The sequence below is a fragment of the Thermobia domestica genome, chromosome 16 (genome assembly GCF_964235325.1).
Source record: "Thermobia domestica chromosome 16, izTheDome1.hap1.1, whole genome shotgun sequence".
NCBI lineage: Eukaryota > Metazoa > Arthropoda > Insecta > Zygentoma > Lepismatidae > Thermobia > Thermobia domestica.
The window spans coordinates 30801696-30824102 of record NC_137469.1 but is presented as its reverse complement, the minus strand read 5'-3'; the positions used below and the strand labels follow the sequence as shown (position 1 = coordinate 30824102).

Here is a 22407-nt window from a genome sequence, read left to right as displayed (position 1 = left end):
TAAAAAGTCAATATTTTCCCCCAAAATGCAAGATTGTCTCACACTTGGTAGTGATTATTATTCGAAATACAATGTGGATGTATGGTATAAAACACAAATCAACCTGTGTTAGGTGGCTACTAAAAAGCACGAATGCTGAGTCGGGGCAGGAGCGGAACAGGGGGACTCCGAGCGATAGCGAGAGGTGAGTCCGTAGGGAGCAGTCGCGTCAGCGGCAGTGAGTATATGCATAAACGGTGTTGCACAGCTTTGGGGAGATACTAAATATTATCCTTTTCGGCCATCCTGGTGCGCTCCTGCCCTGACTCGATTAGATAGCATTCGTGCATTTTAGTGGGGTTATAGTTAAGGAGCCGTACTTCCCATTTAGGGAAGGACGAGAAACTCCATACTTTCAGGCATTATTCATTGACTATCTAGGATGCTAAAAAGTAGGTAATAGACTGAGTTCTTGCCCTTGTACTTAGGGTGTTTAGGTAGTGCAACAGTAAGATGTATCCTCGTGCACGGGAGATGAGAAGAGAAGTAGCTGTTCTTAACTATTACCTTAGTGGCCACCAAGCACAAGTTGATTCGTGTTTTATGCGCTGTTTTTTCTGCCATACGTCCACACTGCATTTCGATTAATAATCACTACCAAGTAAGCCAGGGTCACAACCTTGTATTTAAGGGAAGAAACATTTTTTTTTTTTTCGATTTTCATGTCCGGGGATACAACAGAGATGCCCAAGAAAACACTGGATAATTTTACAATGCTCGCTCCAGCTGGTTTACTCTCACAGAAACAACAAATTACACTCTATTAACTTTATGAAAATTGGCCAAAACTTACCTAACCTTAAGCTAATTCGCCCCTGTTCCTACCCTTCTTATCCCTATCGGGGTATGTTTAGTACAAGGGGTCCAGAAGCACGTAAAAAACACAAAATTTACAGGAGAAATGAGTGATGCAAGTACTTAGACGTAACATAACGTAACCAAATCTAACCTAACCTAACATAAGCTAACCTGAACTAACCTAAACTAACGTAATATTAGTAGAAATAAGCGAAATTCTGTCATTTTTTGGAAAATTATGCGGGACTCCTACACTAATATAACATAAGCTAAATTAACCTAACTAGCCTAACCTATCTTAAACTAACCAACCCTACCATAAACTAACCGAGTGTGAACAGAAATTACTAAAATTGTAACGTTTTTAAGAGAAAAGAGCTGGACCCCTTCTGCTAAACATAGGCCTCCCTATCTTACTCAACTCTACCCTACCCTCTTCTACTATACCCTTTTAAAGTGATCCTATTTATCGATGCGCAGCTGGAACGTGTATTGTCAAGTTTACCCGAAAACACTTGATATCGCGTAAAATCACATAGGTTGAAGTACTTGTAACCACAAATATGCTTTCCCTACATCTTGCAGAAATATTACGGTGGTGGAAGTTGGTATGTCACATGGTAGTCTTTGATACGTACTCATTCATTTTAACCTTAGTATAGGCCTTGTAATGGTTTTATACCAGTAACATTACACTTAAGAAACATGAAATACTGATTTCCTATATTGTGAAAAAATAAAAAAAGTCTCACCGGCCCAAATCTATGTATTAACAAGGGGACATTAGGATTTGGTGCATTCAATTGCTGAAAATGATTGCTAGTACTGGGTTCAGCACCAAAAGAAACAGAAAAAGAGGGTGTTTAGTGGCAGATCGTATACGGGGTGGGAGGTAAGTAAGTGCGAAGAAGAAAGTAGAAAATATCTAAAAAATGCTATGTTAATTTTAAAACTAGTAGAGGTATTGGGGTCAAATGTTGGATACGAGGAGTGCATGTAGAGCTCCTCTAAACAGACGTAATGTTAATCGCGGAGGGGGGGGGGACATCTGAAAAGTTGCCATGTTGGAATTAGCGCAAGAATAATATACGGGAAAGGAATCGTATGGCATATGGCGCTTGACGCTCAAGCTTTTTCAGGCCGTCATGCTGAATGAGGTTTTCCTGGGTTTTCCTCCTTCACCACCAGGCAAATGCCGGGATGGTACCTAAGATAGGTCCCAGGTTGCTTCCTTCCTTCCCTTTCCCCGAATAGTGTGCTCGCCGAGGGACGTCATCCCTCAAACGTAACAGGCTAACATGGCCGTAGGTGCCGAAAGCGTAGAAATCTAAACTCCTAAAATCCTGCTACTACCTTTAGACATCATTTCTTACGGGAGGAGAAGTTGTATTCCTGAGTGCTGATTCGTTGTAGGAGGGCTTAACAGTTAACGAATATAAATACAGTGTACAGACATATGCCATATAAGCGACAGAGAAAAACGTCGGCTAAAGCTCCACTAATGGCCCCTCCCCGCACCTTATAGAACATAAAGGTATTTTAGACGTTATTTTCCTAATTACTAATGGTTATATTAATATACCTTACTCAGAATTACTCCTGTTTCAATTCTGTATTTCATTATGAATGTATTTCGCAAAAATTTGTAATGTCCTGCTTTTTTCTTCACGAACTTTAAGTATCCATCCATATTGTGTTAGTGCACGAAAGTAGTACCTTTCAACGATTCAGTGTTGCGATTTTCAGAAATAACGAAAGCAGTTTCAGTGGAATTATAAATTTGTTTCCTCTTATAACTGTGAAAGATGACACTGCATTAATCACGAACCAAATTTTAAAACACAAACTAACTTGTGCTAGGTGGCCAGTGAAAAGCAAGCTATTAGAAACACCTGATCAACACAACACATGGACAGAGTAAGGTCATGGTCACAAACTCTGTACACGTATAGCAAATGGCTGAGGTACGCAGATAGGAGGCAGTACGTTGTTGAACAGGATCGTATTAAAGTGCACCATGGGGAAGACACAATTGAAAGCGAAAATTTCTTTACAAATTCAAACTGAAACATTCTGCGCAGCAAGGCGTTAAAGACATGAACATGAAGAATATGAATCATCATATACCGGTATTACAGATTTAGGCGAAGAAAAGGAAGGTAGCGCAAGAGCGCAAAATTATTTTCTTTATTCTTCTTGGAATGAATATGGTACAGAAGTGTTCCCAACTAAATGAAACAGTGCCTGTCACTATCTGGTATGCGGTTCTATCATGCATCATGACACATGATCTCAACTACTTCGTTTAAAAAGTTGCTAACGGTCATAATGTTTTGATTGGTCAATGTATTTCTTTGTTCCCGGTTAGAAACATCAAGAGAGAACATATTTACAGGACGCATATCCTCAAATGTAATGTATTCGGTACGTATATTTTTTCATCGTTTTTGTCTTTGCGCCATTTTTAGCAAATACCAATGATACATGGACTACCCAGCGGTGGCAGACTATGTTTCAAAGATATACGTGGCCGCCTCATTGTACATTTCTCCAAGATATACTTGCACGCCCGATTTTTTCTAAGTCCCGTAAGATTGTAAGTTTAGCAACAACGCTTTCTGAGTGAGAGGAGGGGAAGGAATGAAAAAAGAAACAAGACTTCTGAACACAGCTCACAGTTTACTGTTTGAAATTCTCAGTTCCTCTCTTGTTACTTTTAATAACGATACTTCCTGTACAAAACAGTATCTTAGTATTATTGCAGCAAACTCTTTTCCTTTTTTAAAAAAGAAAACACACTCACTTCCCTGGCGGGGGGGGGGGGGCAGTTGCGGCCCTGATTGCCATATAATAGCTGGAGCACTACCAAAAGTTTTGATTTTGCAATACTGTGATGGGTAACATCAATGTTTTCTTTGTCAGTATTATTGAAGGTGCAGTGCAGCGAAGTTAGTTAAAAAAATATCTTTCACTTTTTAGAAATGTTCAATTTTCTTTACTGTTTATGCACTTTGCTGTTCTGTTGGAAATATCAGTATCTGTGTTTAATGAGTATCAATTTGGGCAACAACGATACGCTGATGTTCTCTCATGCTTCCCAGCGTAAGCGTGAAGATTCATGAATTATCGGAAATGAATTTTCTAAAAGGTAGTCCAAACTTTTGAATATATACAGGGTAATTTTGAATAGGCCTAATATAGGTACATTAAAACAAAATGATGATATAGAAATATAATTTAACAGAAACGTGAAATATCTTGTCTAGAGTTCAATCTGTAGACAGTTGTAAAATGTATTGAGTTACTTTGTCATAAGCTTTTTTCTTATATACAGTATATGACACAAGTTATACTAAGTGATAGTTCTTACTTATATAACTCATAGTCGGTTCGGAACTAGCGCGCTATTTGTAGTGAAGCTACAATAGCTAGCTACAAATTTTGTAGCTCTAGATGTAACGACGCTACAAGTCAAAACCTGTAGCTTGTAGCTGAGGTACATATTTTTATATTGTGTAGCGAATTTTGCACTAAAGCTACAAATAAACCTTTGCCAGGACGCAAAAATATTTTGTAACTCCAACATTTCCTCACAATTTGTAGTAAATTTTTATATGATGATAGGAAGAAAATATGATTATTTTCTGATTTCTATCTCCAATTATTTTGCAACAATACGTAGTATTACAAGAAAATTTTCTGAAATAAATTGCATACTGACGATCGGTCAAAAGGATAGTAATGACTCTTAAAATAGACCTACATGCAGGGTTTGATAAAACCCGGGCTTTTTTGAAAATGCCCAACCCACCTGGGCCCATATGGGTTTTTTCGGGTTTAATCGGTTTTTTTTTCGAAATATTTCAATCTCTTTATGGTAAAAGTGTTAAAATGTGATTTATATTTCAAAATTGTCATTGTCACAACTTGCAACAATTTTCTACTCACTGCTGTTTTTAAAAAATGGCCGCCATTTTGAAATTTTATATTCGATCGCCGAGAAAATCTATACAGCAAATTTAGCATATCTTGTGCTTCCACCGTCAAAATTTCATCTTAAAAGACTGAAAATTGCGCTTTGTAGAGTGGATATTCGCTGTTTTGAAAAAATAGCCGTCATTTTGATATTTTACGTTGGTATGCCGCCAAAATCTATACAGGAAATTTAGTGTGTCTCGTGCTTGTACTGTGAAAATTTTAACTTAAAAGGCAAAGTTATACCCTGTAGTGTGTGTGGTAGAGGCAGACAAACGAGTCGAGTTGATTGTGTTTAACGTCCCTTTCAGCAGCGAGGCTATATGAGACGGGACCTACTCATTAACGTGGAATCCGAACCACATGAGTTCCCTCCGGGAAGCAACCCTGCCTACATGCCATTCTAGCAGCGAAAGCATATACTTTTAAAAGAGCAGACAAAATGCATACTTTACTGTGAATATTTTATGTAATATTTTAACCAAACTTTTAAGTTCAGTTACGCATGTAGATGCCATGACATATATTATAATGCATGATGCCAAGTAAGCTGTATTTGTGACAAGAGCTTAAGTAGCGAATACGTTTCTGAAAATCTAGCTAATAGTTGTAGCGAGCTACAATTTTTATCATGTAGCTCTAGAACAGCTACTTTTGTAACTTTCCGATATAAATATTAAAATAACATATTAAAATAATGTTGGCAAATTGTGAATATACTATATACTTGCCTTCTACGTGTGCCTCTCGGGTCTACTCTAGGCGATCTTGCGTTCCTTGATTTCAACATGCGTTAGAAGGAAATTTATCACCTTTCCCAGTTGGTTTTCTGTATGCTTAGAAAACTGTTAAAGTTAAGGATATGATTTAGATTACTCGGGTCATAACCAAAGAAGGGGCATGAAAACCATGGCCCTACTCACCTGAACCGATGAAAACTACTAAACACTGCTTAAATCGATAATTCTTTACGATAGCTATGCAAAAACTTTATCGAGTTGGAAATAGTGGTGTCAACCGGCTCGGTTCAACTGAGCCAACAGCTCGAGTCGGGATGATTGGAATGAGCCATTGGCTCGACTCAGGTGAGCCATTCGCTAGAACCGGGTCGGTTGAGATGAGCTACCTGCTCGGTTCGGCTCGGCTCAGGTGACCGACCCATCGGCTCGAGCCTGCTCGGTTGGGGTGAGCCATCAGCTTGGTTCGGCTCAGCTCAGGTAAGCCATTGGCTCGAACCGGCTCAGTTGGAATGAACCATCGGCTCGAGCTAGCACGGTTGGATGAGCTGTTGGCCCGGCTCACTTCTCAGTTCGGCTCGGTGGTGACTGAGCCGGGAGCCGAGCTGCTCCAGCCGTTGACAAAACTACTACTTAGAACTTGAAAAATACCGATTTGAAAGCCGTAGAGAAAACACCTCATCTCCACTCGCAAAATACTCATGAGAGATTGTTCGGGGTAAGATGATGACCAATGTTTCATGAAGCTGAGGGCATTCTTGTGAGATAGAATCTGGCAAATATGATACTATTGAGAGCTATTAAGACGTTTAAGTAAAAAATGTGAGATCGTCGTGAAAACCAATCGAATATGGTTCTGATACACAGGGTTGGCTGGTTTAAACCAAAAAACGAAAAATGTTCATAAAAGTGTAAGTGTTTGTAAAATCTTGATGAACACACATTTGTGGGTTATCACGTTTCACTCCCGTATATTATTCGTGTTATATTCAGACCTAAATTCCCCATTCATTACTCAAAAAGATTATACTACAAAAGCAATTTTTTTTTACGTTTATAAATGTTTGTTTTGTGATTTTTTTTTTTATTTTTTTTTTTTTTGTAGTTGTTATTAGTGTTATGTAATTGCAATCAAAGAAAAATTCTAAATATTGTTCCGTTTCAATGTTGACTATTGATAAAATACTTCGAAATGCCGTACTTTGTGTGTGGGGGGAGGGGGTCATAGACCCCACGAGAGGCATTTAGTGAAATGAGAAGTATTTTTGGTATCTATTTATGTATAAATGAGTCTGAGCCATAGTGGACTCAAATAATTCGTATCTTTATTCACTTTTCTTACTGATATGCAAATTAAGTCGTTGTATTTCTTTAATTTGGACCAATAAAAGTCATTGTTAACTAACTTGAACTAAATTAGTTCTTCTGTACTCCGTAGTACTTTGAAATTGTCCATATGTAATTCTGTATAATAGTTTCACTTGTGCAACTGTTTATCTTTTTGCTCTTCCGAAATTACTCTTGACAATTATATCAAGAAGCATGTAAAGATCAGTTCAACGTATTTTTATCAGGATTCCTTCGTGAATGAGTCGGCAGACGTATCGCATTTGTGGCCAATTAGTCCTGGTTCCGAGTTCAAATGGAGGACAATTTCTCTCGGATGTAACTCGAGAAGCGGTTTTTATTCCGCTTTAAGCTTATGTGATCCCTTCCAGCATAACCCGGTTGTTGCATAATAACATCAAGATGAAACAAACTTATTTCTGTCCATATATGATATGAATATGTAGAGCAAATTATTTAAACCAAACAAACCTGGTTTAAACCAAAAAAAAAAAAAAAACTTTTTTTTTGTTTTTTCAATAAAAACCATGGTTTTTGCCAACCCTGCTGATACACCAAGATAACAACATACAGTCCATAGGTGTAACCACCGATGTAAATTAAATTTTTCGGGGGGAGGGGGGGGGCGAAAGCATTAAGACGTGTAATAGGGTCCCATAGAAAAGTTGTTTTTCTAATTTTTGGACCCCCTCTTTCCATCTTACTCTTATTCTTTATGGACCCCCGGAGCGTGTGGGTCCTCTCGCACGCCAAGATCTGCAGTTCCATTAGTTGCGCCCCTGAGCCCGTTTCATACATCACAAATTAATTAAGGGTACAATATCACAAATCTCAAAGCCATACTAATACATATTATTTCTAGAGCACCTAATAGTAGACATTTTTCACTGAAATGGGCCCCAGACTCATTTTTGTTTTATTTACCTTTTGTGTGTTGTTTTGTTTATATAATATAGTGAATCTGTTTGATGCTTCATTTATAATTTCATCTTCGTATCGTATATGGAGTTAAAAAAAAAAAAAAATGTCTTAACATGGGCCTCCATCGAACGGCGGGGAGCTTCTCTGCAAGGGGCAGTTGCCCGTTTTCCCCCACAAGTTACGACCCTGGGTGTAACAACAAAATGGAAGAAATAAAATGTCTCACCAAATTTAGTACCCTATTTTTTTTTCTATTTCCTACTTATAATAATAATAATAATAATAATAATAATAATAATAATAATAATAATAATAATAATAATAATAATAATTGATCTTGAGTTTAGGGTCTCTTTCAGCAGCGAGACTATGGGAACGTACGAGAATGAGAACCTGCTTAACGTAGGCCCCGAACCACATGAACTCCCGCCGGGAATCGAACCCAAAGACGTGTATAATAATAATATATTTGATTTTGAGTTTAGCGCCCCTTTCAGCAGCGAGGCTATATGAGAAGTGAACCTACAGCTTAAAGTAAGCCCCGCACCACATGAGCTCCGGTCGAGAGTCGATCCGGGTCTCCCACGCTAAAGAAGCGTATAATAATAATAATATGAACTGCGTTCTGGTAGTGATGAAGGAGGTATTAGGGCTAATAGTGATCTGGACACTAGAACTCTGGATTTATTTTGAGGTTTACGAAAATCTTACAGTTCGAGCAAGAAGTAATTTGCACCAAGAAGGAATCACAATGGGTTATATAGAAAAGGTTTTGCACCTGTACACCTTCTTATTTTTGGATACATTAGAAAGTTGTCCATCACCTCCTTGTTATTTATACATATACTATAAAAGTATACGGCAAAAATAAATGAAAAATTACAAAATGAAGAAAAGTAAGAGCATCGAGTGGGACTCGAACCAGGTTCAAAAGTACTAAATCCGCACAGAAAGCAAGAACTTAGCTCGCATGGCTATCGAAACAACTATGAAGTTCCATTCCTATTTCATAAATAGAGAACGAATTTCGTAACAACTCCCTCTCCCTTTTTTAACGGATATTGTGGTCGAAAAGCGTGTGTGCTTTACTTACAACCAAGTTTTCTGCATTTACCAAGTACTGTGATGTTCTAAATGTATCATTACATTAAGTTATTAAAAAAAAAAAAAAAAAAAAAAAACAATTGAGTATTTCAAACAGCAAACTGTGAGCCTTTTTGGTAAGTCTCATTTTTTTTTATTTTCACTTCCCCTACCATCACGTCGACTGCGATGTTGCCAAACTTACAATCTTAAGGGACTTAGAAAAAATCGGGCGCGCAATTATATCTTGGAGAAGTGTACAAACGGATATGAAACGGAAGGGAGCAAATCTCAAACAACCCTAATGCCGGTTAAATCACATTTCGTGCCTGTAATACAGGGGAAAAAAGTAATATAACCATCAAAAAATATATATTATTCTCGGCTTGACGATTCTAAGAGGGGACGCTGATCACGATTTTAAAACAAGTTAAGGTTAGTGTTTCCTTTTGGAAAAAGTACTGCTATAAGGGATATTACTGTTATAAGCAACTTTGGAGTTTTCGAGAAAAAAATAAAGATTAACCTTTACGATTTTTTTAACAATTATCAATTAAAAATTAAGTTTAATTCAATTCATGAAAATTTAATTCATGAAATTAATATTAATAAACATTTTAAAGGATTAATTACAAACCTTCCCTAAGTTTATTTTTTATTTATTTATTTATTTTTACACATAATGCCCTGCTGTTGTAATTTTTTTTTTTAATCTTACTCCCACGCCAATAGAATTTAAATATTCAATCCCCGCCGGAAATTGAGAGAGTTTTGAGCCTTCGAGGAATTCATTTACAAGTAAAACATTATGATACTGGTCTAGAATCTGGGACCATACATTTGTAAAATTTACGGAGCAAATATATGTCTTGATTTAAGAAAGAGGAATATATAAGTAATCAAATTTATGGGGATCTTACCTGAGGCATGCGTAATTTACTGAGTGTTAACTGAATTGCCACCACCTTCCTAATACTTTGTTCATCCACCCTTTGCTCAGATGACAGCCTAGACAAGCGTTTCCCAACCTTTTTCAACTTGCGGCACACTACGGGTGTAACTTGAATTCTTGCGGCACACTCATAGATATTACTACAGTGAAACCTCTCTAAAGCGGACAGCCGTGGGGAATCAAAAATTGTCCGCTATAGAGAGGTGTCCGCCTTAGAGAGGTTTCAATATCTTCTTATGTAAATTAGTAAAAGGTATTGTGCAATTAGAAAAATATTTTTGCATGAATCATGTATTTACGAATATTGCCAAAATGTTACTGTACCTGCATTATCTTGTGCCATCCAATACTCTATATTCGAGACACAACATGGAAATAAAATGTTATAGTTCTGTGCAATTTACACTTATTGCTACTTACTACACTTTCGGTGTATTGCTTTAATTTGTGAGTTAATTGCAGTCCAGTAATGACTTTTGAGACAATATGCGTACCCGCAGGCAAAAAATACCAAACTTGTCGTTTGCTTAGATAGAGATTCCAGCGGACAGTAGAATGACTTATCATCCCAAACGGCGGGAAACTGTCAAGCACTTTTGTATCTAAAACACGTTGGGTGAGAGTAGAATGTAAGCAAAGAACATGAGGATGTTGTTAAACGGAGACCTTTCTTCTTGAGCAGCCGGTTGAAGAGGCAAAATGTTGTCACACCCCATGTACTTCCTGGCTGATACACGTAGGAATCACAAAAAATGTATTATTTTTACTGTAGTTTTCAACTTATTTCTAGAGAAAGTGTCCGTAACACGGAGGTAAATAATACCTATAAAGACAGGAAAGACTGTCCGTGTCCGTACTAGAGAGTGTCCGCTTTAAAGAGGTTTGCTAATGTGCTTTTTCTATTACAGTGTTTGGGGATTACAAAATATGTCCGTTATGGGAGGTGTCCGTTAGTAGAGGTTTCACTGTATTAATATTATTTGCAAATATAAAATACCATGGTATTTTTTTTTTTTCTGTGATTACTGATCTTCTCACAGAGATGCAAGCTCGATCATTGGTTTTCCCCCATGCTAATTTATTATGCTTATTTTTTTATTCTAATTTTAAAATAGAAAACAATTGCAATGAAATATAGGACTCAGATTTTTAAAAATACGCTTTCTTTTTCGAAAACTGTATCCACCTTTCACTAAGAACGAAGATCACTAAATAACGAACGAACAAACAAATGTCTTGTACTTTTAACTTTGCTGTTTTAACCAAAACCGGTGCATATTATTGTCATCACACAGCTTGCGATGCGTCGGTCAAAACACAGCTGTTGAACAAAGTGTTATGTCATTCACGTGCGAATGAGTGTTTTATGAACGTTCACTTGACGCGTACCGTACAAGTGCTTCCATTTCTCTGTGTTAGTATGACTCTCAATTGAAGCGTAACATAGCAGCTAACCGTGGAAATGTGTACTAGCCGAAATACTGTCTGCTACACAGTAATAGATATAGAATAATATATTACAATTACAGTAATTTTTTCCATGGTAGAAATTCATAGTAATGTGAAATACAAAAATATACATTTTTCCCTATGTCTTGCAATTTGGTTTCCATAGAATTAATATTTTTTTTCCAATTTCCACGCGGCACACCGGTTGGGAAACGCTGGCCTAGACACTGCGTGGCATGGATTTTGGTAGTTGTTGATATGTTTCTACGGGGATCTGACACTATATATTCCTGATGGCATCTTACAATGAGCCCACAGATATCAGTGCAGGAGTCATTGTGCGAAGAGCTCGTTCCACATCCTATAAATGTTTTATAGGATTAAAATCTGATGAGTCAGGGAGCCAGTTCGTACATTGTAGTTTTGTGGAATGTTCTTTACGCCAAGCAAATACAGTGCTGACTTGGTGGCACCGTGCATTGTCGTCCTGGAAATGTGGGTTCTTCGCAGTGGCGGATCCAAAGGGGAGGGCTATAGCCCCCCTTGACGTTCAGGTATACACTGGATAAAACGGGCTTCAATCCTGCTTTACACTGGATAAAAGGGCAAAATATGGTTTAGCCCCTCACTTGATCATATCCTGGATCCGCCCCTGGTCCTTCGTGTGGGTAGAAATGTTGCATTGTAGAGTTTACGTGATCCTTTAAACCTGCAGGTACACAACAGATGTCTCGCTGTGCCCCAAGCATACATTCACTCCCAACTGCCTGTACAGTACGCACATGCACGAGGGATCCATAGCTTCGTCCTGTTGCTTTCACACATGCATACGCCTGTCCGAGCGGAGTGGCACAAACCACGATTTATCGCACCAACACACCCTTTTTCAATCATCCACGGTCCAATTAGCGTGTTCCTGTGCCTAAGCGCGACGAAGAGTCCTAAGGAGTGGGTCGTCTCCTGTGGAAGTTCATGCGTGCTAGTTCACGCCGTATAGTTACGTGAGATATGAGTGTTCTGCATCTATCATTGCACTGGTGACGTAATTCCCGGACATTTGCCCCACATTTTGAACTTCGTATGCCCCTACACTTCCGTCTCTTGCGGACCATTTCCATATTTTCTTCCCATTCCTTGTACACCTTCACTACACAAGAACGGACGCATCAAGTGCACGTATTACTCGGGTACCCACTCTCATGCCCTATTGGAATGCTCATAAATCCTGCCAGTATCCTGTCCACCTCCAGTAACAATGCTGTCTGCCAACATATAGCCTCGAGTGTGTTCTTTCTTTGCAATACTGCCAGTTGGTGTGGTCGCAGTTCAGTGTATGTGGAAATACGTAATGCAAAGTGTGTTTCTAACCACGCAATATTGTAGAAGCCATGATGAACTGTAGTTGTATATGAAGGCAATATGCTGTCATGATACGTACCAATTCCTTGTTATATCGGAACATATATTTGTAAAATGTACAAAAGTATGTTACTCATTTTGCACTATCTCCGATTACGCGCACATTGACAGTCGCTAAAAGTGCCTGCTTCCTACGGGCGCATCTCAGGGGCCCACCAGCTTTACTCTGCCTTTACCCGGATGAGATACCCTTCTTGAGAATATGTTCCGTAGATTCGAGTCAGATATTTATAGGTGAGCTTAGTTTTGGATTACATTTGTGGAACAAAACTCCACTTTTTGCTTCTAGTAGCCACGTAGCACTTTGTGTGTGTTTGTTTTAAGCTTCACAGATGTCCTTCCTCCCCCAATACAAAATTTACAAGGAAATTGATAGAATCATACGAAATTTAAGGATCAAACAAACTGAAAAGGTAACAAAAGGAATCACTTTACGGTGACTTAACTACGATGCAAAATGAAGTTTAATCTTGGATTGTACGAGTGAGGTTTTCCCTGAGTTTTCCTTACTCACACCAGGCAGCTTCTTTCCTTCCCCGGATATAGCATGCTTGCCCATGGACGTCATCCCTTATACTGTACGTGACAGATTTAAAGCTATGCGGAGAAGTATGTATAAGTAAATAAATGAAACTCCTAGCTCAGGTGTACAGGCGGCGAAAGTCGCTTGCCATATATAACATTAATAAATATGCAAATGCATGTAGTGCTGAAATGTAATGTTAAAATGTTTTAAAACAGAATGGCCATCCTAGTAAAAGATTATTTGCTTTAGGAACTGAAGCGATAACATTCAAACACAGAAACCTCAATTAAGAGTGGTGCTTTTGTATGATATACATTCCCTCATCGAACAACCATAATTATAAACTGGAGAAAGACGAAAAACGTCAAATGTTCGACAATTCCCATGTGTGTCCTGACTTTCTCACCTCTTCCCTAGTCTTTCATAACTGGAATATTCTTCAAATGTCGCAGGGCCTCCCTCAGGCTAATTTCAACTCTGCTGACAATACATCAGTCCGAGTATTAGTATTTCGTATTTAGCTGCGTCATCTCCAACCATGTGTAGAAGTAACGGATTATTATAGAAGTGCTTTATTGGCCATATTCTAAAAATGACGCCCACGGCCAACTATTCTACAGGTCAAAATGAAACGAAAATGTTATATAATAGTATACCTCCAAGGCCTCCTTCAGGCGTTAGGGCCAACCAAATTATGACGATATGGCAATATAATTAAACTTTGAACCATTAGAAGCAATGCTCTACAAATTTAGCAGTTATATATATTTATTTATTTATGAGAGTAATGGCATTTACATCCAGTAGATTAAATATTGGCCCAATCTATTAATATGGTACAAGTTATAACATGCTCTAAGAAAAGTCACATCTTAAGCAATTAGTGTATGTGTATTTGTTTGCTCCTCTGTTAGTAAATTACTGTGTTTATTTCTATTCATTTACATTTACCTGTAATATTAACATCTACGTTCTTTAACTGGCATTTTATTTCTATTCATTTACATTAACCTGTAATATTAACATCTACGGTCTTTAACTGGCATGTGGAAGAATCGATGTAACTATTTGATGAATTCTTAGAAAAGTGCAATGGGTCAACCATTTACGTATAACGTTGTCACTTCATCAAAATCTTTGTTTCAAGAAGGCCCTGGAGGATATATCATTATGAGCTTTTTTGCTTTGCTTTATATTTACCTGTAGAATAATTTTCTGTGCTCCGTGGGTGTTATTTGTAGAACACCCGATTTATTTAGCTATAGACGGTGAACCATTTATCTTGAATCCATCTTTTAACCATTAAGCTGATATGTACCCCCCCCCCCCAAAAAAAAAATGAAAATATCGACGAGAGAACAGTTTGACATATTTTGAAGGGGAAAAAAGTATATTTTCGAGTAGCACTACATGTTAAACGAACACTTAAAGTATCACATTTATTATTCAGTGTTGTAAAGTAAGAATGCTATACTACCACAACCATCAACATTTTGGAGGCCTCTCCAAAAGTAATAATGCAAGTGAGACGGACGGGGCAACCACATTCAAAGTACTTCGTTATTATCGAATACTGTGATCATGATATGACAAATTTCGAACGAGGGATTGAAACTTGTGACTTTTTTCAAAAGTTCCAGGATATCCTTTTTCTTCCTCTCTCTTCGAAACGGATGGGGTTTCAGTATTCCTGACTTACCTTTTCGAGTGCCTATCTTTTAAGGTATTTCCGAACCATGGGCTCCATGTTGCATCGAAGTTATACAGATGGTTATATGTCCCACTTTCAAAATGCTCTAAGAAAAAAAAATGGTCAGAATGACTTCAAATTTGAACTGAATATACTTGAAGGGGGAACCGATATGGCATATGAATAAAAAATTCGAATTCTATCAATAGATGGCGTTGTAAACCACATAACGAAAGTGGATTTCGGTTACAAGTGACATTTTGAATCGAAATACGACGTCTTTGGCATAAGTTTCACATTAAATCAACTGTACTGTTCAATGTGTATGATTGTTTCGGTTTTGTGAAGGAAAAAATTATTTCCAAGTCATTCAACAGTTGTGGCACTGTTAGTGAAAAGCCCATGCACCAACTGTTGAATGATTTGGAAGTAATATTTTTCGTCATTTGTAGCCGAATCCACTTTTCTTATACCGCTTATAGCACCATCTATTGATACAATTTGAAATTTTTATTCTTATGCCATATCGTTTCCCCCTTCTTCAGGTATATTCTGCTCAAATTTGAAGTCATTCTGACCTTTTTAGCATTTGAAAGAGAGACTTTAATTATAATCACACTGTAGTTTGTAAATGGCATAGGGATCTATAACACGAGAATATTCCCATCAATGCAATGCTGTAACTAGTTTCTTGGTAGCTTTAACGTTTCAAGAGATCCGTTGAAAACAAAAGTATGGTAGTCCCTAACAACGTAAGAGAGGGCTGATGGCTGGGGAATTAGCTGCTGAGATCCAATTTCAATTGAATCTTTGATAGTGAAATTTCGTTACGCAGTAATGCGGCGAACAAGCCCTGCAGCGAAGATGGCTACCAATGACGAAATGTTCACAATGGTACTGGGATCCTTTGACAAAAAAGAAAGGGAAAAAAAAAATCTCTCAGCCCTACCTGCTGGTGGTGGCTAGTGCGGGCACCTTTCATTGTTCGATTCCTGGTGGGAGAACACTGAATGCATTACAGTTGTTCGGATTCCGCCTTAAACTGTTAGGTTCACGCGTCATATTGCTTCGTTGCTGAGAACAAACGCTAAAATTTCAAGGTAGACAACTGACGTCTATCAGCAGAATAATTCAGTCAGACATCCATTATGCGGACTTTGCAAGCCTAGATGGCATCCGAAGGGAGGGTAGCACGGAGACTTACTGGTAGAACTCTCACCTCTTGTGCGAGGAGTCCTGGGTTCGATCCTAGGTCATGTAAACGACATCGTGCCAGTGAGTTTTCTCGAGGTCTTTTTTCCATCTTCATTTTTATTCCATCACTTCTTTCACTTAATCATCCGTCCCTTTTAAGCTATAAGGGATAATCTTCCGACGTTACACTAGAAATTTCATTTTATAAGTGGCATCCGTAGTACAACGTGTAAATGCATCAGAAACTGTCAGAGGATGATTCAGACGGGCTTAATTTTGCACGTATAAATGACCATTTAGTTTTTCGACTATATCTATTCTTACGTAAATGGCAATCTGAATAGATCTAGTGTGACACAAACACCCACTGATATAGATGCTTCAAAGGCATTTCGAAGGTCCACGTCCTGACACCATTGTCACCTTTTCGTGCTTCCTTGAACTGCTTCAGGATACAACGTTTCCGTCTTTTCTAACAGAAGATGGCACTTTCCCTTACTTCCAGCAGGATAAGTACCACCGTAATATGGACAAGAGCTTTATCAATTGATGCATGTGCAATTTGCTAGTCACTGGATTGTGCGGCCTGATCCCGTTGAATAGCTACTCATATCACCTGACTTCACTCATTGCTTTTATTATGGTATTACTTGAGAGAAACTGTTTACTCAGAGAAAATCTGCAACGCACATCACCTTCGTCATTACATCACAGATGTCTGTACTAACATACTCCCGCATATTCTGACGCCGTCCTACAAAGTGGGTCGCCCGTCTTGAAGCGTATTCGGCGCGAGGTGCAAGACAGTGGGCATATTCTCTAGAACCTGTATCTCAGTACGAGGTATTGATCTTCGGGAGTAAATATTATATAGCGTTAAAATAAAATCTTACTGAAGGACTAAATGTGAACATCTAGCTTTCGAAACTGGTTGGCTTGGGAACTAAGTGTAGAAAGAGGTGGAAAGTTCGATCGTTTGATTTCTTGTATATTATTTATTAAACGTTGTTTGCATTATAGAACAGTATTTTTATAAATGCGAAATCGGTGGCTGGCAGATAACTGTATTTTGCAAAATGCTTTCAGTATTGAGATGAAATTTGGAAAAAATGTTGTTCTTAATTCTCCCTGCTGAAAAAATATTTTACTCGTAAAATCTAAGGGGATTGAAAAGAGGTTAAACTGGAAAGGATTGAAAAGGGGTTAAACTGGAAAGAAATAATATAGATTATGTATGCCTGTTAAGAGGCTCATACATCATGAGATTATTAGAAAACTTAAAGTAGGAACTATTTCGGTTAATAACTTTAGGGCATTAAAAAGTCTGAGGGGCAGGGGATGCGGTAGTACAATTCTAAAGTTAATATCGCTAATTCTTCTGTCTGTAGTTTGTTTGATCAAGCATCTTACAAAAGCAACTTTATCGATTCTGCACGATGATACTCTTAGGCCATGATAAGTTTTTAATCACTTACGGAAGATTACTTTATTGCCACACACCTCTGTTGACTTGCTCGATGTAACTTCACTAAATTTAGTATCTGAAAGTACTCTCTTCCAGAGATTACCGATCTGTCATTACAAGAATTTAATCCTGAGTGACGAAGAGAGCGCTGAAACCTATTGCGCTACTTACTTTACATATTATAAATTTTATGTTCGAAACTAAGATCGCTTTTAAAGTGTAAAGGAATATTAACATTAATCATATGGTTGAAACTACTGAAATCAGAGCATTAAAATTTTCATCTGTTTCAACAAAAAAAATCTTTCCCCCACATTGAACGCCGTATGATTTAAATCCAATTTATGCTGTGGGAGGCCGTGGTGGCTCAGCGGTAGAGCGTTCACCTCTGGTGCTTGGGGTCCCTGGTTCGATCCCAGCCCCCGCCAAGTGAACTTTGTGGTGGACAAACACCGTGTGCATGGGTTTCCTCGAGGTTCTCCCGTTTCCTCCCACTTTCTTCATTCCACCATTTCATTCATTACTCATCATCACCGTCTCCTTCAGCCTAACCGGCATAACCGTGGGGCGTAAAACTCAGATTTCATTTCATTTCCAATTTATGCTGTGCTTGGTAAAGAGGTTGCGTCAGTTCAGTAATGGTGAATGTTCTTACCAAATTGGCGTATCTAGTACGTTTTGAAGTCAAGCCAAGAATAAAATTGTAGTTCACTTTTTTTTTTTTTTTTTTTTTTTTTTTTTTTTTTTTTTTATGTGATTTGCAAAGATTTCAGAACAACTCCAGCATTTTGAAAGAAACTTCATATAGCGTAACAACCTCTTTAATGCAACATAAAAACTGCTTTTTGCTCAGATCGTCGTATGAGGACCAACGGAACGTAACTCCAAGAATGGAATTTTTGTTTGCTTGGATTATGAACATAATTCTGAAAGCTGCTTTGGTGCTTTTTGTGTGTTATTGAAATTGACTTTGTTATTGACTTGTCTGCTATGCAATAATGTTTTTACCATCTTATTAAAACAATATTTGTTTGAAAGAAACAACTCCCCCCCCCCTTCTTTCCTGTAAAACTATGAAAATGGAGTTACGTTCCTCTGGTTCTCTACGACAAAATATTTACGAACATTAGCATTTGGCGTCTTCAGAAAAAAAAAAAAAAGGATAGACACGATCATTAACGAAAAAGTAGCATTATACATATATTTTATGAAATGTTTACTTTTCGTCGATGATTTACAAAATGATGATTTTGTACATCGATGATTTTCGTCGATGATAAATTTGACTTCAAGAAGTAACATTATATACAGAGCAGCCCAAAAGTAGGTATATACCCCTGCATTAATCAAGTATAACATTCTAGTTTATGGGTTTATTTGCTTTGGCTCTTCCACACTTAAAATATAAGTAAAAACACATTAAGAACAAGTAATAAAGAAACTAAGTCTACCTGATGGATAACAATAAGAAATAATATAAAATGCAATGAGCTGATCAGTATGGTACTGTACCTACTTTTGGGCCACCCGAGTATATATATAAATGTAGAGGATTTTTGTGTGTCTAATAATACGAATCTGTTCTGAAGCCATCAAGCGCGTATCTAAATTAGAAAGAGAATTGACTCAATGGAATATTTTTAAACTTCAATTATACTCGTTCTCAGAGCTTCATTATACGACTCAACTTGGAGAATTTACCGAGTAACTTTTTGACACACTGTAAAAACATTATTTATGCCTGGAAAGACAATTTCTTTAATAATGCAACCAATATTTGATTTGATCTTTTTATTAAAGCTTTAAGCCTCACACTACGCATATGGTCACAGCAAGGCATTAAATGACTACGAAGCTAGTATCACATGTAAACATCGTTAAAAACATGGAAAATATTCACGCAATACGAAACATGACAAACAATAATGTCATTTATATAAGCTTGTAAGGCACATAGCACCAACTGGTAGGTATCATGGCGGTCAGCAAAACAATTAGTTTTTTGTTCTTTTGATATGCAACTGAAATAAAAACGACGACGGGGTTTCCAGTCCATTGCGAAGTATAATTTGTTCATTTAATCATCAGGTATCGTTACTATCTGCATTTCGAATTCTCCGGCGCTTTTCCTTCTCTCCTCGCTTTCTTACACGAGGTGTCTCTGAAATGAAATAAAACAATAAATAATAACGAAATTTGTGTTTCAAACAGTTCATTCAAAATATATGTATTAGAGTACACACAAACACACTAGGTCTACAGCACAGATTACTATTATGGCGACTAGGTACTATGGCGTGCACACTCCTTAACGATACAATACTTGAATGTGACGTACTCGAAAGAAAGACTGTATCTCTTTTGAGGAAAAAAAAAAAAAAAAAAGACTGAGTAATGTAATTACGTAATGTGTGTGTGTTAAAGTCAAGATCTTTGGGAAGAGGTAACTGATGACTCAATGATTACGAAACTTGTTGACGCGAAGCAAGGTGGGAACTAAGACTTGATGAGTGGTGTCACGTCGGAAGCTCTCATCCTGTTTCTTTGACTAAACAAGTTGTAGGTTGTGCAGAAAAATTCCCCCGATATGGGAACATTTACTAAAATGTTGGACTTATTGTGTTATAACTCTCGTATAGAAAAATCTCTTCGATACAGGCAATGTTGATAGTTCTGAAAAATTGCTGTTTTAGTTCAGTCGAATTCGAGATACTAGAACCAGTGCAATAGTGTTCCACAAAAGTATTCTTTGTATCATGAAAAATATTGTTTAATTAAATAAGGGAATGTAAAAACTGCAATAATACGTTTAGCGAAACTCGTAATAAACGTGAAGTTAGATTATTAGTATATTGGAATTGTTCAAGTGTTGGACGCTTTAATTAATACAAATCTTACTGGACTTAAAAATATGCTCTATTCGTTAACTAATTTAATTTTAAAATAGTTGTTGTGAACAAAGATTTAAAAAATTCGCATTTCTGTTATTTTATTCTTGGTAAGTAATTGGTTTAATTTCAAGAGTGCTAATTAGTGCCCCTTATAGTAATTAATCACTCATTAAATTCTAAAATTTATTGGGCCTTATGCAGAGTCGTTTTGACGTATGATTAGCGTCGTACTAAAAGTCTGACTACTGCAGGAAACATATGTTAGTCGAACTCTTTAGTATGGCACTAATCACGCGTCAGAATGACTGCATAAGTCCCAATAAGTTTTGGGAATTATACTGATTAACTTTCAAATCTGTGGGGGGCGGATTCTTATCCTATTTAAAACTGTAGTCCAAATTGGTTTGTACAGGGAAGCTAAACTTCAACTATACGAACTCCACTGATACCTCGTTTCTTTTAAGTATATTCTCGTAGTGCGTACGAAACTATACTTCGGCTTGAAATGAAGATCTTAGTTGTCCAAAGATTTTGTTTATTCCACGCACAGGTAAAAATACAGGACTTTTCAATAAGAGGCTAACTTTTTCTCTCTCTCTCTCTTTTTTTTTTTTTTTTTTCAAGGCTGTACATGCTACAGCGAAAAAAAACAAAGTATGAATTCTCTACACTCTGAATTTTGATCTTAAAACCTATACAATTTTCACTCATCCCTTCCTTTTCTTTCCTTTAAATTAAATCACGGATCATCCCATACTGTACTCACAAATGAAATATAAATTTATGATAAAGCCATTTTCAAATATATTGTTTGAACAACACTCATCTATAAATTATCCGTCTGACTTTTTCTCAGCAAATATATTATTAGTGAGAGCTATATAAATGAAATATGAACTGAACAGTAGAACGATTTTCCATTTTTTATTGCCAGTAACCTTCCTTAATTTTGAACGCAGGGAAAAAATACGATTTATTTCCCTCTGAAAAACCTCATAAGAACCCTTGCTACACTGAACACTAATCCTCTAAACACAAAGAGACACATCCAATAAATACATTTCAACATTTAGGAATCATGAAATTTGTCAATTCGTTGAAATCCTCAATTCGACTTCTTTACGCTTACATTCGTCATTCGAAAGTAAAATGTTTTGCAGTAGATCGGGAAAGGACTCGTAAAACAGCGATACTAATATTATAAAACAAACAATAGTAGACAAGACAATTTCAAGAAAGTATAATACACAACACACCGCGCTTAGTCAGAAATGAACGTACAATTCAAAATATTAGCGAAGCATTAAACTGCAGTCATGTTATTTGAACTACAATTAGACTGATAACATCATAAGAAATTCCCTTCTTTCGGATTTTCGGATAATCGTTAGACAGTATTTTATTCCAATAATTTTTTAGCTTTCTTTAAAAAAAAATTCAGACATTTCTAACAAACTTTCCCGTAATGTTTTAACAGCAGCCATTCCCAATTCGTGATCAGCGATATAGGTTCGTAGTATCACCGTCGTTTATTGATTTAAAAACTATTCCAACAGTAACAATCAAGGTTCATGGTCCAATAAATAAGTAATGAAGCTGTGTTGGTTTACATTTCTTTCAGTGTCATACTATCTGTATGGATCATTGTTATTGATACCCTTTAGTGGGTTAGTGAACAGATAAATAGGCCGCCAGTGCTTTCTGAAATGAATACTAGACCTCAACCCTAAAAATGTTGACCATCCCTGCTTTATGTTATTGCAGTAACTGGCTATAATAAGTTAGTATAATAATTAATTATAATACTTAAGTTATTATGCAAGATTAAATGGCGCAGAACAAATCCTTCTCCATCAATCTATGTCTCTGCACATTTTGTGTTATGTAATAATGATAATGGCGACGCCATTTTAAAGTTCTT

General features: G+C 37.1%; 2 protein-coding genes across 5 annotated transcripts in view; one reads left to right on the top strand and one right to left on the bottom strand.

Annotated features, from left to right (window-relative positions):
* Positions 1–22407, top strand: part of Coq7 (ubiquinone biosynthesis protein COQ7, mitochondrial) — a 41359-nt gene that overhangs the window by 731 nt on the left and 18221 nt on the right. The window lies entirely within an intron of this gene.
* shf (WNT inhibitory factor 1) overlaps positions 19372–22407 on the bottom strand; it is a 43782-nt gene continuing 40746 nt past the window's right edge. The window contains exon 9 of the mRNA XM_081742249.1: positions 19372–19756. Coding sequence (XP_081598375.1) covers positions 19680–19756 — 77 coding nt within the window. The 3' untranslated portion in view covers positions 19372–19679. The remainder of the gene's footprint in view (positions 19757–22407) is intronic.